We start from the raw sequence: 13513 nt of genomic DNA on the forward strand, positions 1-13513 counted from the left end.
TTTATAAACTGATAGTTTAGCAGTTTTCTAAACTGGACACGCATAAAGCGATCTAGGAGTCAGATAACAGACAAGGATATTATCTCCAGCGTTAAACAACTTTAAAAACGTATGTTGGGAGTAAGGACTCATAAATATAGTAAGGAACTGCTAAGAAACAGTCCCTAACAATGTAATCTATGTCCTGTGGTAGCTGTAACGCCGTAAGGTTTTGGGTGCACGTTCATTTATTTTGCTTTTTGCTCTCGACTAAATTTTAAATTCTATTATTATGCAGAATTGTCATACTCAGAATGTATTCCATCATACGTGTTACTGACTGCAGGTTTGTGTTATGGACAGCAAGGGAGAAATATTAAAAAAACTTGTGAACTACTAAGGTAGAGTCTTTTACTCATCACTCAGAAGGCGAAAGAAAAAATGGTTATGCTTGAGTGATTTTTGACTTATTGGCCAGGAAGGTTGGTTGAGCCTTTTTTCGAAAACTCTTTTTTGCTTTCTCTATCCATGGGTAAAAAGTTTTTCACTTCAATGAGGTTGTTAAACTGAGATATTTCTAGCTAGCAGGTTTTATGTTTGTTTTGCGAAACCAAGCGTGCAACGCAATAAGTGACTTGGCTAAGTGAAACAAAAGAATAGGTCCGTCTGGATCCAGAATAAGGTAGCGCTTCGGCCTAGCGATGTTAGTAGACAGTACAAAATTTCTCTCTGCCACTACGTCTTAAATATGACGTTTATTGGCCCTAGGTGCCATGGAATGTGTTTGGAAAAAATCGTAAGCGTATTTTTATTGCAAAATGCAAATAATTGAGTTGCTTTCGAAACAATTTCTCGGTAAACTTTAGAGCAAGCGATCAAAGCCGTTAGTGACAGTGTCTTGGTCAACTTCATTGCCTACCAGAACAGAAAGACGAGAATTGCATAAGGTTTGATAAGCTGCTGTATTTAAGTTTGTTATTCAGCGATTACATACCTATAAGATATAAATGAGCAACGTTTTTGATGTATTCGACGGATTGCTGTTGAATCGAACTTTTTAACAAATTCGCCGCAATGTATTGTAGTTCGTGCGTCAAAAAATGAACTTTCAAGTTGGTTATAGTTGCTAATATATAATTGTATCTTTGTGTAGTGGAATATGTTTGAGTGTAATTCTGTTTCTCCACTGTCACCTGCCCTCCTAACAATGTGTAAGTAATGCAAAGTATTTCATTTATCATAAATTGTATACTATAATAATGAAAAATCGCATGTTCTTGTTCGAATTTCTGCAGTGCTTGCCGTTCTCTTTTTCTTTTGCTACTTACGGTTCAGCAATCGTGCTGCACTGATTACTGTCACATGATCATTTTAACCATTGTGAAGCTTATTGTGCTAGAGTTCAACGACAATTTGTTTTGGTTGTAATCCACGAGCCATAAGTCTTTAAATAGAATCACCTTGACGCAAACTTTTGCAGATATTTGTTGATTCAACATTGTTTAAAATTCATTATGCAATATCCAACATTGCAGATTTTGTAATTTTCCGTTTGTTATGACGTAGCATCCCGCGTTGAAGCTATATCAAAGCATTTGGAGACATCATGTTGCAAAGCTGCTACTGGTCCTGGTTATGCTTCTCCACGTGATGCAATGAAAGCCCCAAAGGAAAAAATTCTTTATATTCCTTGTATATACCGGTGAGTACTCTCGCTTTAGCAACAAACCTTTGGGTATATGGTGCAATACAAAACTCTAACGAAGCAAATTTACAGAAATACACCAATAGATCAGTCCGATTACTTAGCTACAGTTGATATGGATGAAAATTCGCCCACATTCTGTAAGGTTAGTTATAGTGGTCATGTCAAGCATGTTATTACCTACTACAACTTGTCTTCAAGCATCTCTCTGAAATTTTTGTCGTCATGGAAAACAACTTATTTATTGATAGTTTTTTCCTTGAATTTCTTTATAATAAACTATTATGGAAAAAACTATACGCCTACCGTGCGTACGTGCAAGATACAGAATGAAAATATTAAAAGTCAAGATGCTTTTAAGGTTATTTCAAGACTGGAAGTGCCCAACCTTAACGACGAAGTGCATCACACTGGCTGGAACGCTTGCAGCAGCTGCTTTCACGATCCAACCAAAAAACGAAACCTTTTCATTATGCCTGGTTTGATTTCCAGTAGGCTCTACGCAGTTGATGTATACACCGACCCGAAGAAACCACGCATAGAAAAGGTAAAGGCTGAAGAAAAGTCTCTGTAGAAACTAACAATGAGTCAATATGCAGATAATGTACATACTAAAGAAATTTTGTTATGGGTTATTTTCAAGCTGCAACATATCTTTAAAATTCGTTCACTTGTAGTGTTGTGCATTCCACTTCCTTAACTATTGTTACTTTATCTTCGTTTTAGATCGTTGAACCCGTGGAAATCTTTCATTCAACTGGTTTGGCAAACCCACATACTGTGCATTGTATACCAGGTGGTAAGATCATGATCAGTACGATTGGTGATCCTGAAGGAAATGCAAAAGGTTATTTTCAGCCAAACCTATATTGACTTCCGAATTGCCTTTTTGAAACAAATTATACAGCAGTTTCAAGATTGTATCTTAATTGTTTGGAAGGAAAGAAACTTAAATTAGAGTTAACGTGACGTTCTCACATTTGTATTAAGTTGTGCGAATTTAGTTCCGAATTTGATTACAAGCTTTTGCAAGTTAAATAACAAAGTTACGTAAAACTTTGTAAAAATGGCTGGAAACAAATAATGTTTAAATAACTTACTTCCTCTGTTTGACGTCGACTTCATTAATCAAAACGCTTAATTATGAGTTCCCTGTAACTTACAGGAGGATTTCTTATTCTGGATTCGCAAACTTTTGAATTGGAGGGACAATGGGAAGCTCCGGGAAACAACACCGAATTTGGATACGACTTCTGGTATCAACCGAGACACAACGTTATGATCAGCACTGGGTGGGGCGCGCCGAAAAAACTTATCAAAGGTTTTAATCCGGATGATGTAGCTGCAGGTGAGTGGCTGATTGCAAAATCTCTTATTGGTAGAGAAAATTGATCGAGAGACATGTACAACAGAAGTCAATCTGGCAAAGTTGATGAAATTTTATAAGCAGATTGAAACTTATTTGTTCTAGGGTTTTATGGAAGATCATTGTATGTTTGGGATTGGGAAAAACATCAACTTATTCAGGTAAAAATTAATAACCTGCACCATGAAAGTCGGACGTGCTTACTGCTTTTTGATATACTCACAATATATTTCTATCAAAAACATACACATTTGGCGCGTATAAACGTACACCATAAAATTCACAAAAATTTCAGTTTTACAATAACCTTGAACAACCTTCACACAGTTCTGTATACGCAACCTCGTTTCGAAACACTTGTTTGCCCTTGTTTGTACTTCAAGTGTTTGCTTAAGCTCGACAAGAAATGATTAAGGTCTATACCAGCAGTTTAAATTTAGAACGACGTATTAGTCCAAATGAAGAAAATCACACAATGACGAAGACAAATACCCTGCATCGTTATCTTCAAACATTTACTTTAACGTTTTGTTTGTCTTTTGACTCGGCGAACCAACTTTGCGTGAAAACTTAAAATGTTAAATTGCTTTTGCAGGAAATGGATTTAGGCCCGGATGGCATGATCCCACTTGAGATAAGATTTCTGCATGATCCTTCTGCTACGGAGGGTTTTGTTGGTTGTGCATTGAGCAGTACTGTGTTCCGATTCTATAAAACGCAGGTTTGTTTTTTTTTTGGTAAAAATAACAGTTTCGTGCTTGTTTTGGTATACAAGCTACTCACTGTTTGGTTTCTGTGTTTTATCGTAATGCCGGAAATTTTGTGTAGAGAGGCGACTGGGCGGCGGACAAAGTGATTTCAATCCCTTCTAAAAAAGTCGAAGGATGGGCACTGCCACAAATGCCAGGTATATACTGATGTGGTTATGTGCATTGCCTTTTAGAAATCGTCATCGACATCAAAGCTGTACCTATCGTTTTTGTAAATGCACAGAGCAACCTTCTATATTGCAATTGACATTTACTGCAGCTATGTTAGGTAAAACTTTACGGTGACAAAGTCACGAGCATGCAGCAAAAGAATGCTTGATTTTATTTGCCTAGTCATCGTCGAGCTTCGGACGAACGATTTCTGTTTAATTGAATGACTGTGACGTCACCTCTGTTCAGTTCACAAAGTCACGCATGAGATTCCTATTTTTCCCAGTATAGCTGGTTGTAATTAATTATCAAAGTGGAGGCAAAGAAATCAATCGATACTTTTCAGAATTTCTCACAAACAAGTCTTTTACTGCTTTACTAAAGCAAGGAATTTTATTTTATGTTTTTAGGATTGATAACTGATATCTTGCTCTCAATGGATGATCGCTTCCTTTACTTCTCCAATTGGTTACACGGTGACATCAGACAATATGACATCAGCGACACTAAAAATCCGAAATTAGTTGGTCAAATTTTCTTGGGTGGGAGTATTTGTGAAGGCGATGCTGTCAAGGTGATATAACAGTAAAAACACTTTTCAACATTTGTTAACTGTACAAGTTAGTCATCAAACACGTGAATAAAATGTGACAATATTAACTGTGCAATTCTTCTGATAGGTTGTTGAGGACACAGAGTTAAAGATTCAGCCGAAACCTCTTTACGTTGGAGGAAAACGCGTGGAAGGAGGACCTCAAATGCTGCAGTTGAGTTTAGACGGGAAGCGTTTATACGTTACAACTTCACTTTACAGTGGCTGGGACAAGCAATTTTACCCCAAGATGTTGACGTAAGATAATTTTAGAGAATAGGCCTATTTTAAGCAGGTATATTAATTTCTACTTGGTGCAATGCTCCTTTATTCGATCAATTTTTTGCTGACAACATCCATGAACAAACTTTTTTCTTGCGATGTAAACCATATTTCTCAGAAAAAAAGCCATCAGTATCACCTGTTTATACGTGAACAAAAGCGCCGCATAGTACAAACAGTACAGTCCATCTTGCTTTAAATTTTACGCGCATGAACTAAACACTCCAATCGACAGGCCTCCCAACGACATATTGAAATATATAGTAACACCAAGTTAATATTGTGAATTTAAAATTCGTGATTGTTTTCGTTTTTGTATTTCTGACTTATGGTTAAATACGAAAACGCCAGCAATATAGCCTCTCTAAGTATAAACAATTTTTGATGATTTCTGTATGTTAAGCATGCGCACAAATTTGTTTTGTTTGGTCTGCCCCGGTCGTGATAGCATCTACGCACGACAAGTCTAAACCGGAAGAACAAAGTTTGTAATGTGTTTTGATCATGTTACCGGTTATTATGAAGCTACAAGTCAGTAAAAGTCTAGCAATGCCTACTCTTAAGCAAACGCGGCTTGAGTGTCGCTTGGCCTTAGGGCATCGTTTGGCGGCGTTAGCGGGAAGTTTATGCACTCGTAGAAAAGCATGCCAAATGCGATTGGCAAGGTAACAGCTTTTCACTTACATTGACCGATATACCAGATCCATATTCGAAAAAAATTCTCCATGTGTATACCTTATTCGAAGGATTAATAATAGTGTGCTGATCAGCATAGAATAAAAAAGATCGCATGCTATAATCCATCTTTTAGTACCACCCATCGCGTAAATATAGAAGAATTCGTGACCGCCTTCGACCGATAACTCAAGTTTTCAACCATCTGGCTTGTACATAGCGGATTGAGTCACTTTCTTGTTTCAAAATGCTTGCCAGGGCGCGCCAATTATTCTTACATTCTTGCTGCTTTGACTATATATTAGCTCACTTACCAGGAAGAGTGCAGCTGTTTGCGTACAAACATGTTGTTAGTATTTCATATATGTCAACTTTCATCTTGTATGTCATCTACCACTAATCAAGTTAAAAAGGAGTAACCTCATGGAAAACTGTGCCCATGGGTGCAATTACGTGGTTACCGCAATATTTATACATACGGCTTTCACAACTTTTCAAATTAAACTTTAAAATTTTAGATCTGGATCGTTCTTGCTGAGGATCGACGTTGACACTGAGAAGGGAGGTCTCACGCTTAATGACAAGGTGTATGTCGACTTCGGCAACGAACCCAAAGGACCCGTGCTGGCTCATGAAATTCGCTATCCTGGAGGAGATTGCACTTCCGACATCTGGATTTAAGTTCCGCTTCCGTTCCTATTTGTATCAATCCGAATTGCTCCATTACAAGCAGAGCTGTTTGTAAGCCAATAGCTTTCTTTCTTGTAATTAAATTTTTATGTACAAATAATTTGTGCAAAAACTATTCACCACAGTTTCTACTGAAACGTCGAAGTTTAATTGTTAAAGACTGTTCATGTTACTTAAGCGCCAGATGTCCAAGTATCACAGTGTAATTGAATAATTACAATTAGATTGCGAAGTTTATGCATTTGAATCCGATTTCTTAACTTTCTTTCCTTTTAGAAATATACTTCGTATTAACTGTTATCCTCTTGACAAACAATATATAACATACCTTGGCGCTTGACCATTGCTTCAAAGTATATTTGTTAATTAAGTTATAGACTTAAAGCGGCTGTTATCTGAAGTGCAAAATTGCTTGTAAAATCCCATGCCAATTATCGCACAAATACACAGAATAATTTTGTTGTGGAAAGACTGCGTCTCATAACTACATACTGTATCAGTATTTCATCTCAACTCTCAGAGTTGTAACTTATTTATAGGCCAGTATGGAGCTTGTAAACAGCTCTGAATCCAGCTGCAGTTCCGCTCGTATCCGTCAGAAACTCCACTTTAATAGTTGGCCCTGTGCTCGTCATATGAAGTCTCAAGTAATATTTATTTCCCAAATGAACTAGAGTTCGATCATCTTTGGTCAATCCATCTGTAACCTGTAGGTAAATTTAACAAATAAAAAAACCTTTGTAGTTATAGTATTTACCCCCGGTAAAGACTCAGTCAAGACTGTGACACCACCTTGATAATGTCAAAATAAGGTTCCAATATGACACCAAGAAGAGTTACAACAATTCTTTTTCCAAAAGGCGCTCTAAGTATCCAAACGCAATATTGGTTGTTGAAGTATTGTTCGGTTGGCCAGTTAGGACTTGAAAAATACTGCGCATCACCGGTAACCGTTAAGTTAGCGCCACACGATGACGTATGAGAGTCATCTAAAAAGAAAAAATGTTCTTTTGGGTTACGCATTGAAAAGGTATTATCCGCAAAAAAGGTAGCTTCGCTTGCTTTATCCATTCAACAATTTTAGTTACGCATGAAGCGTTTATTGCTACTTTTAGTGTACTAAGTAGTTACAACGAGCGTCTCGCGTGCATATATAAGCCGATACGACTCATATATATATATATATATCAGCGATTGTGACGCGTTTTACTATATCGTACTTTGTACAATTCAAATGTTTTACAATTACATGATTTGCATTTGCTTTTTGAAATTGGGCGAAGTGTAAAATGGAATGAAAGTGACTGTTTCTATTTCGTCGGCATATATATACTTATACCTTTGTTCAGCTCATAAATTGCTCTGAAGCCGCTTAAAGTTACGATGTAATCTGACTTGAATTCAACTCTGATAGTGTTATGGGTGGATACAAAAACGTGGAAATTGTCAGGATCTCCGCTCAGAGTTCCAAGCTTAGGAGCCGTCTCCGATATTCCGTCTCTTATCTGCAACGACGAGGCCTTATAATTAAGTTTTAACCGATACGGTTATTCTTTATCCAAGCGAGGCTAAAATCAACAAAACTTAAAACTTGTTATCGTACGGAAAAAGGCTTTAGTATTAGTGTGGTCAACTACCTTACAGCACTGATATTCAGCTAAACACATCTAAGCATCTGCACTATGGTAAAGACACAGTTTCCATAATTTGCTTAAAAAATCTTGTTACAGGCTATATTGAAAAAGATTATGCTCTTACTATAATCCAATCACAGCACGCCTCTGTCTGAACATACGAAAACCACAATCTTATTCGTTGATCAGGTTGCGGCGCGGTGATAGTCCACAAACATTTCATGTTATTTCCATATTTCTGATTTGCAATAACAGGAGAACTGAATTCGCCGTGTCCCTGGCTTGGTACAATGAAATCTTCCTTGCAAACTAATTGATAAAAAGGAAGCAAATTAATTGAATTGTGTATAGTTACCAAGCAAATGCTGTTATAATGTAAGACACTCAATAACACATGCATCACAGCATTGACACAAAAAATACATTGCACTGTAGTCATGAACGGTTTTACGCTACGTATGTGTTTTCTGAAGAATATTTCTATTTCGTTGGGCCATTCACTTACGTGGCGGCGGTGGAATTTCTTCAATATTTTCCAAATCTTCTAAAAATTCCAATTATACAAAAGAGGTTTAAAATTGTATTTGTAAATCTTAACTTGAAAATTGGTACGCCTATTGAGGTCAAAGTGCTTAACTGTGTTATAGATATTTCAGCTCAATTTGAGAAATTAAAGTTTGTCATCAAAAAGGTTTTAAACAGAAAGTATTATTTACTGATACCCGGAATGCTCTGATAAACTGCCCTGAAGCCCCTATTGCTAACTGCCTCGTTTGTTGAAAGTCGTATCAATAATGCTCCAGAAGAAGAACGATATTCCTCAAAGGTCCGGTTTCGACCCCGAATTGTTGCAAGAACTCTAAAGTAATTGTCCACAGCATCAAATATCTGTGAAAAATTGAAAATGAAAATAAAACACTTATCTTTCGCTTTTAAAATGTCTTTCATATAAATTCAGCAGCTTCTAAGCCAATTCTTGACAGGTATCGATTTCAATTCAATTTCTGTCAAAATTTGGATACCGTATTTATCTGATTTGAAGACTAATGAAATGATGCTTAAAATCTACCGTCCGAAAGTACTCTCTTGCATGAGTGAAAACTTTGTCTTACCAAGAAAATGGATCCAAGAGCCGAAGATGTGATCGAATATAGCTAAACCCTACGTATAGGCTACGTGACTATACTGATCAACCGGATTAGCAGCAGAGCAATTAACAGTTCTTATACGGTATTGGTTTACTAAAATTAATTTTTATGAACAAAATATAAGTCGCCATTTGTAACAAAGTGCCCTTGAATAGAAGCCGTTTTCAAAAAAATGCAAAGGTCGTGGCATTTATTGGAGTAAATGTGGAACCATTATTTTGACAGTTAAATAAACAAAATTAAAAAAATACCGTTAAAGAATCGCAGCAAGCTTCTGTGGAAAAATCTTGCATTCTGAAAACAATTATATGATTTGACGGAGCTTCGATAATCCAAGACTGGGAAAAGTTGTTGGGATATTGATTTGGGTAGTTGGGGGATGTTAGGATTTGTTCAAAAATGTTGGCGTTTAGCACGGTTGTTTCATTGGTAAAAGCTGAACATAAACAACATTAAAGCTAGTTTTGTTTATGCTATTAAGATAAATAATAACAGGGTAGTTGTAGGCCTATATTGGTTATAACACTGATATGGTTACAGACTACAGTGAGTTACTATTTCGAAATAAATTAAATTTTTTTTATCTTACATTGAAAATAAAAACCTTCTAACAGTGGATTTTGAAAATATGACGACGAAACCAAGAAGAATTCCTACCTAAAGAATAATATGCGATAAATCCACTTGCTGTAACCGACCCGTCGGTAATAAATGACACAGTAAAAGCACCAAATGAAGACGTGTAGGTAGCCGGATTGGTTATGTTGCCTCGCAAGGTTCCGATGATTGGTGCATCTTTATCATAACCCTCGTGAATCTGAATAAGAAAAGTTTTGGTAGAATTTTTGAGATCTTTCTAATAAAACATGTTTTACATAAAACATATTAAACTTTAATTTGCTCACGGTTATAATGTCGCAGCATTCTTCAGTTACTGCAGTCCACACAGTAAGTCGAACTTGATTTCTACCGCGAGCTACCAGAGTCCACTGGCAGTCAGTGTTATCGCTATATTGCTGTGGAAAGTTCTTACTACTTATCACCTGTAGCTCGCTTGTTGCCAACAGCTCATGTAAACATGATGATTGTGCTGATGTAAAAAGGAAATTTGCATAAACGCTTTGCATTATTGCTACAATTTGTTAGCAAAAACTTTGCTTTGGTTAATTCTTATTCTTATGAAGCAATGCGAGTTACTACAAGTAAAATTGTGTTGACATTTTTCTAAAGTTTAAACTTTTGTATACTAAACTGTTGTCTTTAACTCATTTATGAGGTATAACTTAATACACAATCTACAAAAAATTATACCCTGTTACTAATCCAATAATGATAACTTACAATTTTTTTGAGCTGCAGCAAGCGTCATAATAGCAAGAACAACGTAAACCTGCATGATTGGCTTTGTTTTCGGCCTAACACTTATGTTTATAAGATAGTTATGAATCTATTAGCTTTTCATTAAGATGCCTCAAGCTACATGTTTTTGATACCAAATGCTTTCTTCGGTACAGCACATTGATTTAAAAACAAGTCTTGAAAGGTTAATTTTTATAATCTTTAGATGGCACTTTGGTTTAGCGGTATATGATCTTCAGCTTTCACTCAGTGTTAGTTAAAAGTGCAAAATCTCTTTGATTGCATGATTTTTAGAAATCAACCTATTCTTTTTGTTTAAAGAATATGCTGTCAAGTGAGACTAATTCATTGGTTCACTGAAGTCTTTTTTGTAATGTATTGCATAGCAGGTATTCGGAAAATATCCTTCTTTTCCAGCGATATTATAATGTTAAAATTTATATTAAGAAAAGTTTCTATTTTAATTTAGTTAAAAAACTAATACAATTGAGCAGTTTTGAAACGCAATCCATTGTTGATTATATTATTAATAGTACATGTGTAAAATCTAACCAAAAAATAACACTTGCCCAACAAAAAATAGCACTAGCCTTACACTTTGTTTTTCAATGTTAGATGGGTATTGGTACTGTATAGCCATTAGCCTACGGAAGCCTAAAGAATATTGTCGGAGGGGAGTGCTTGGTATATAACAATAGTACCATATGCACGTAAACTCGAATTTCACCTAAAAATTAATTCCAACTCATAAAGCGATATGTGTGTAATATTGATCATTACTTTTACGGATGATGTACAGCTTGTTTTGTTATCATGCAGTCAATTTTCATAATACTCATTTATCAAATGATTTTATCCTATCCTTGTATAAATATCACCAACTTCATGAAAATTTGACAGTATTTTAAGCATTCATATCTGAGAACAGCATCTTTTCTCCACAGTGTTAACTTTTATTTTACGTGTTTCAAACGAAAGAATAACTTTCGATTAGTTTTGGTCAAGATAGTATTTTTCATAGAGTTCCCTTTTTTAGTAGTCAATGAGAAACACCTATGTACTGTAGATATAAATTGTAAATTTAGCACTAGTTTTTGAATGCATACTGTTTTATTTCTGCTGATTTTAAAATACAACTTTAGCGCTCACACAGAACCGCGTTGGTCGAACCGCAACTGACGTCATCCCAATTGTAGTCATAGTAACGAGCTACGATTGAGCAGTCAGCTTCATTGTTATTATCTGGCTGACCGCCATGCCAGTCCTCAGTAGCATTTGGGTCGGTGATGCCATCTGCCCACACAAACTCGTCTTCATTCGCGACGTCGGTGTATCCAAACCAGTAACCGTGGATGTTGCTGAAACGCTTAAGGACGTTTTCGACAAGGAAGCTGAAAACAAATTTTTACAGTATATAAGGCTATTATATAAGTTACTGTAATTGAAGTACAATATTGAGAAAATAATTATTTGATAGCATATACGACAATTATTGTACCAATACGACTTTTACTTACTGTCTCGACTCGTCGTCTCTGATACCAAAAGTAGCGATCCTCGCGTTTTTGTCTTTGCAAACTAACTTTGCTATTTCATAGTTGACAAATGTTCCCTCCGTTGAAATCCAGTATTGGCGACCGTTAAGACCAGTGAACCACCCTGGCTCTAGATCTTTTACACAAATAATTAGTTAGCAATTATTGTCTAATAACCTTCACATTTTATGCGGATATTCTTGGATTTATTTACCACAAGTCGGCAAAGGCACATCTGGTCCGTCCGGTTTTGTCACATCGGGGGTCGGAATCGGTGGTTCCTGAAAATCAGAAAATCTACTGTGAAACGAAATTCTTTGTTTTATAAAGGAGAGCCTACATGACTCAATGCAAGACAATATCGTAAATTACCGGCTCTACTATGACGTTGCCTTGCAAATCGGTGTAAATCGCTTCTCCCGGACCGTTTGGAGATCGTCTACAGTATACGGGAACTTCACACGAATGATACTGACAACAAACTTGCCCAACCACCGCCAGAAGCAACGCAACGCAAAAATTTAGCATTTTACTAAGTCCGCTTTACCCCTGAAAAAGCAAAATAGATTTCATTTTGCATACAGCTATAAATACCCCTAACGTTTGCAAAAAGCTTTGATTTGCAAGGCACACGGAACATAGAAGAGACTATTATCTATCATCTCGTCTCTTCCTACATATAGGATAAGCTTTTCTGTTTGTTAATCTACCGGCAGCGATGGAGGAAGTTTAGGGTTGGGAACAGACCGCCACACCACCACTTTTTTATTATCTCTGTCCCGACGACATATTGCTGGCACCCTGCAACCAGAGTACTGGCCATCGCAAAGTACTCCTGCAAACAATAGCAAAATCAGAGCTCGCATATTTTGAATTGGCATCGCTAAAAATGAATTTAGTGATTGAAATCGACGTCGGTTTATGTATAGCTTGGAGGCGGGCGTTGGCCGCAACTACTTATGCCTGCGAGTAAATTTTTTCCCATATTTAGTCATTTTAAAATGTCAACTGCATCCATCGCGTCATGACCAAAGGCAAAGAAGGTGATTATTAAATGAAGCTAATTATTTTTGCACAAAAACATGCTGAACTTGACAAACGACATTATATGTAAGCCCTTCGGCTCATAGGCAAAGGTTACAACGTCATTTCAGATTTAGAACTATCACGCTTTCAGTGCTAAGCGGGCATGACTTTTTAAAAATATTACAGAAAAGTTTTTTACATAAGTTATAGCATTTCTGATTCTATATTTCAACATGCTTCGCACACGAAATTAATCCAATATATCTCTAAATTTATACGAACAATCACGGCTATACTTGAGATAATTTAAAGGTTAGGATATTATTTTATCACGTTTGCAGCTAATTGGATGACCTTTTGCAAACATGTTATTCATTTAAAAATAACTTAGGCCGGTTTTGTACCAAAGGTATACAGCATCAAAAAATAAAACATTTGCAAGAAATCAGAAGCCTGTTATTAACTGACGCGAGATTTCTGGAAAACTAGTAACTGGGTGTTTCTAAATTGAGTTTTGTTTGTTGTCTAATTTTATATAGTTATTAAACTTAGGTACATATTGTCTTAGTTTGAAAGTTAACATTTTAATGTAGCTAGATATA

The 13513-nt window shown here is 36.2% G+C and overlaps 3 protein-coding genes across 4 annotated transcripts; 1 reads left to right on the forward strand and 2 right to left on the reverse strand.

Annotated features, from left to right (window-relative positions):
• The first annotated feature begins 1132 nt into the window (after positions 1-1132).
• LOC143465047 (methanethiol oxidase-like) lies at positions 1133-6678 on the forward strand. Its single transcript, XM_076963176.1, has 12 exons — positions 1133-1190; positions 1546-1681; positions 1757-1829; positions 2046-2231; positions 2411-2531; positions 2850-3032; positions 3156-3211; positions 3646-3771; positions 3879-3957; positions 4381-4544; positions 4651-4820; positions 6038-6678. The coding sequence occupies exons 1-12, from the start codon at positions 1139-1141 to the stop codon at positions 6198-6200; spliced, it is 1509 nt and encodes a 502-aa protein (XP_076819291.1). The 5' UTR covers positions 1133-1138; the 3' UTR covers positions 6201-6678.
• LOC143465046 (scavenger receptor cysteine-rich domain-containing protein DMBT1-like) lies at positions 6546-10492 on the reverse strand. Its single transcript, XM_076963175.1, has 10 exons — positions 10333-10492; positions 9897-10081; positions 9649-9808; positions 9243-9427; positions 8566-8731; positions 8349-8387; positions 7968-8152; positions 7549-7714; positions 7002-7198; positions 6546-6916 (listed from the first exon to the last, which is right to left on the reverse strand). The coding sequence occupies exons 1-10, from the start codon at positions 10385-10387 to the stop codon at positions 6743-6745; spliced, it is 1512 nt and encodes a 503-aa protein (XP_076819290.1). The 5' UTR covers positions 10388-10492; the 3' UTR covers positions 6546-6742.
• Positions 10493-11441: 949 nt separating this feature from the next.
• On the reverse strand, positions 11442-12781 carry LOC143465048 (perlucin-like protein). Of its 2 annotated transcripts, none has more exons than XM_076963178.1 (4): positions 12596-12781; positions 12100-12166; positions 11868-12021; positions 11442-11741 (listed from the first exon to the last, which is right to left on the reverse strand). In XM_076963178.1, the coding sequence occupies exons 1-4, from the start codon at positions 12764-12766 to the stop codon at positions 11489-11491; spliced, it is 645 nt and encodes a 214-aa protein (XP_076819293.1). In that variant the 5' UTR covers positions 12767-12781; the 3' UTR covers positions 11442-11488. The 2 variants fall into 2 exon arrangements, with proteins under 2 accessions (XP_076819293.1, XP_076819294.1); XM_076963179.1 differs by lacking the exon at positions 12596-12781 and adding an exon at positions 12258-12448.
• Positions 12782-13513: the final 732 nt, after the last annotated feature.

This window comes from Clavelina lepadiformis, chromosome 7 (genome assembly GCF_947623445.1).
Source record: "Clavelina lepadiformis chromosome 7, kaClaLepa1.1, whole genome shotgun sequence".
NCBI lineage: Eukaryota > Metazoa > Chordata > Ascidiacea > Aplousobranchia > Clavelinidae > Clavelina > Clavelina lepadiformis.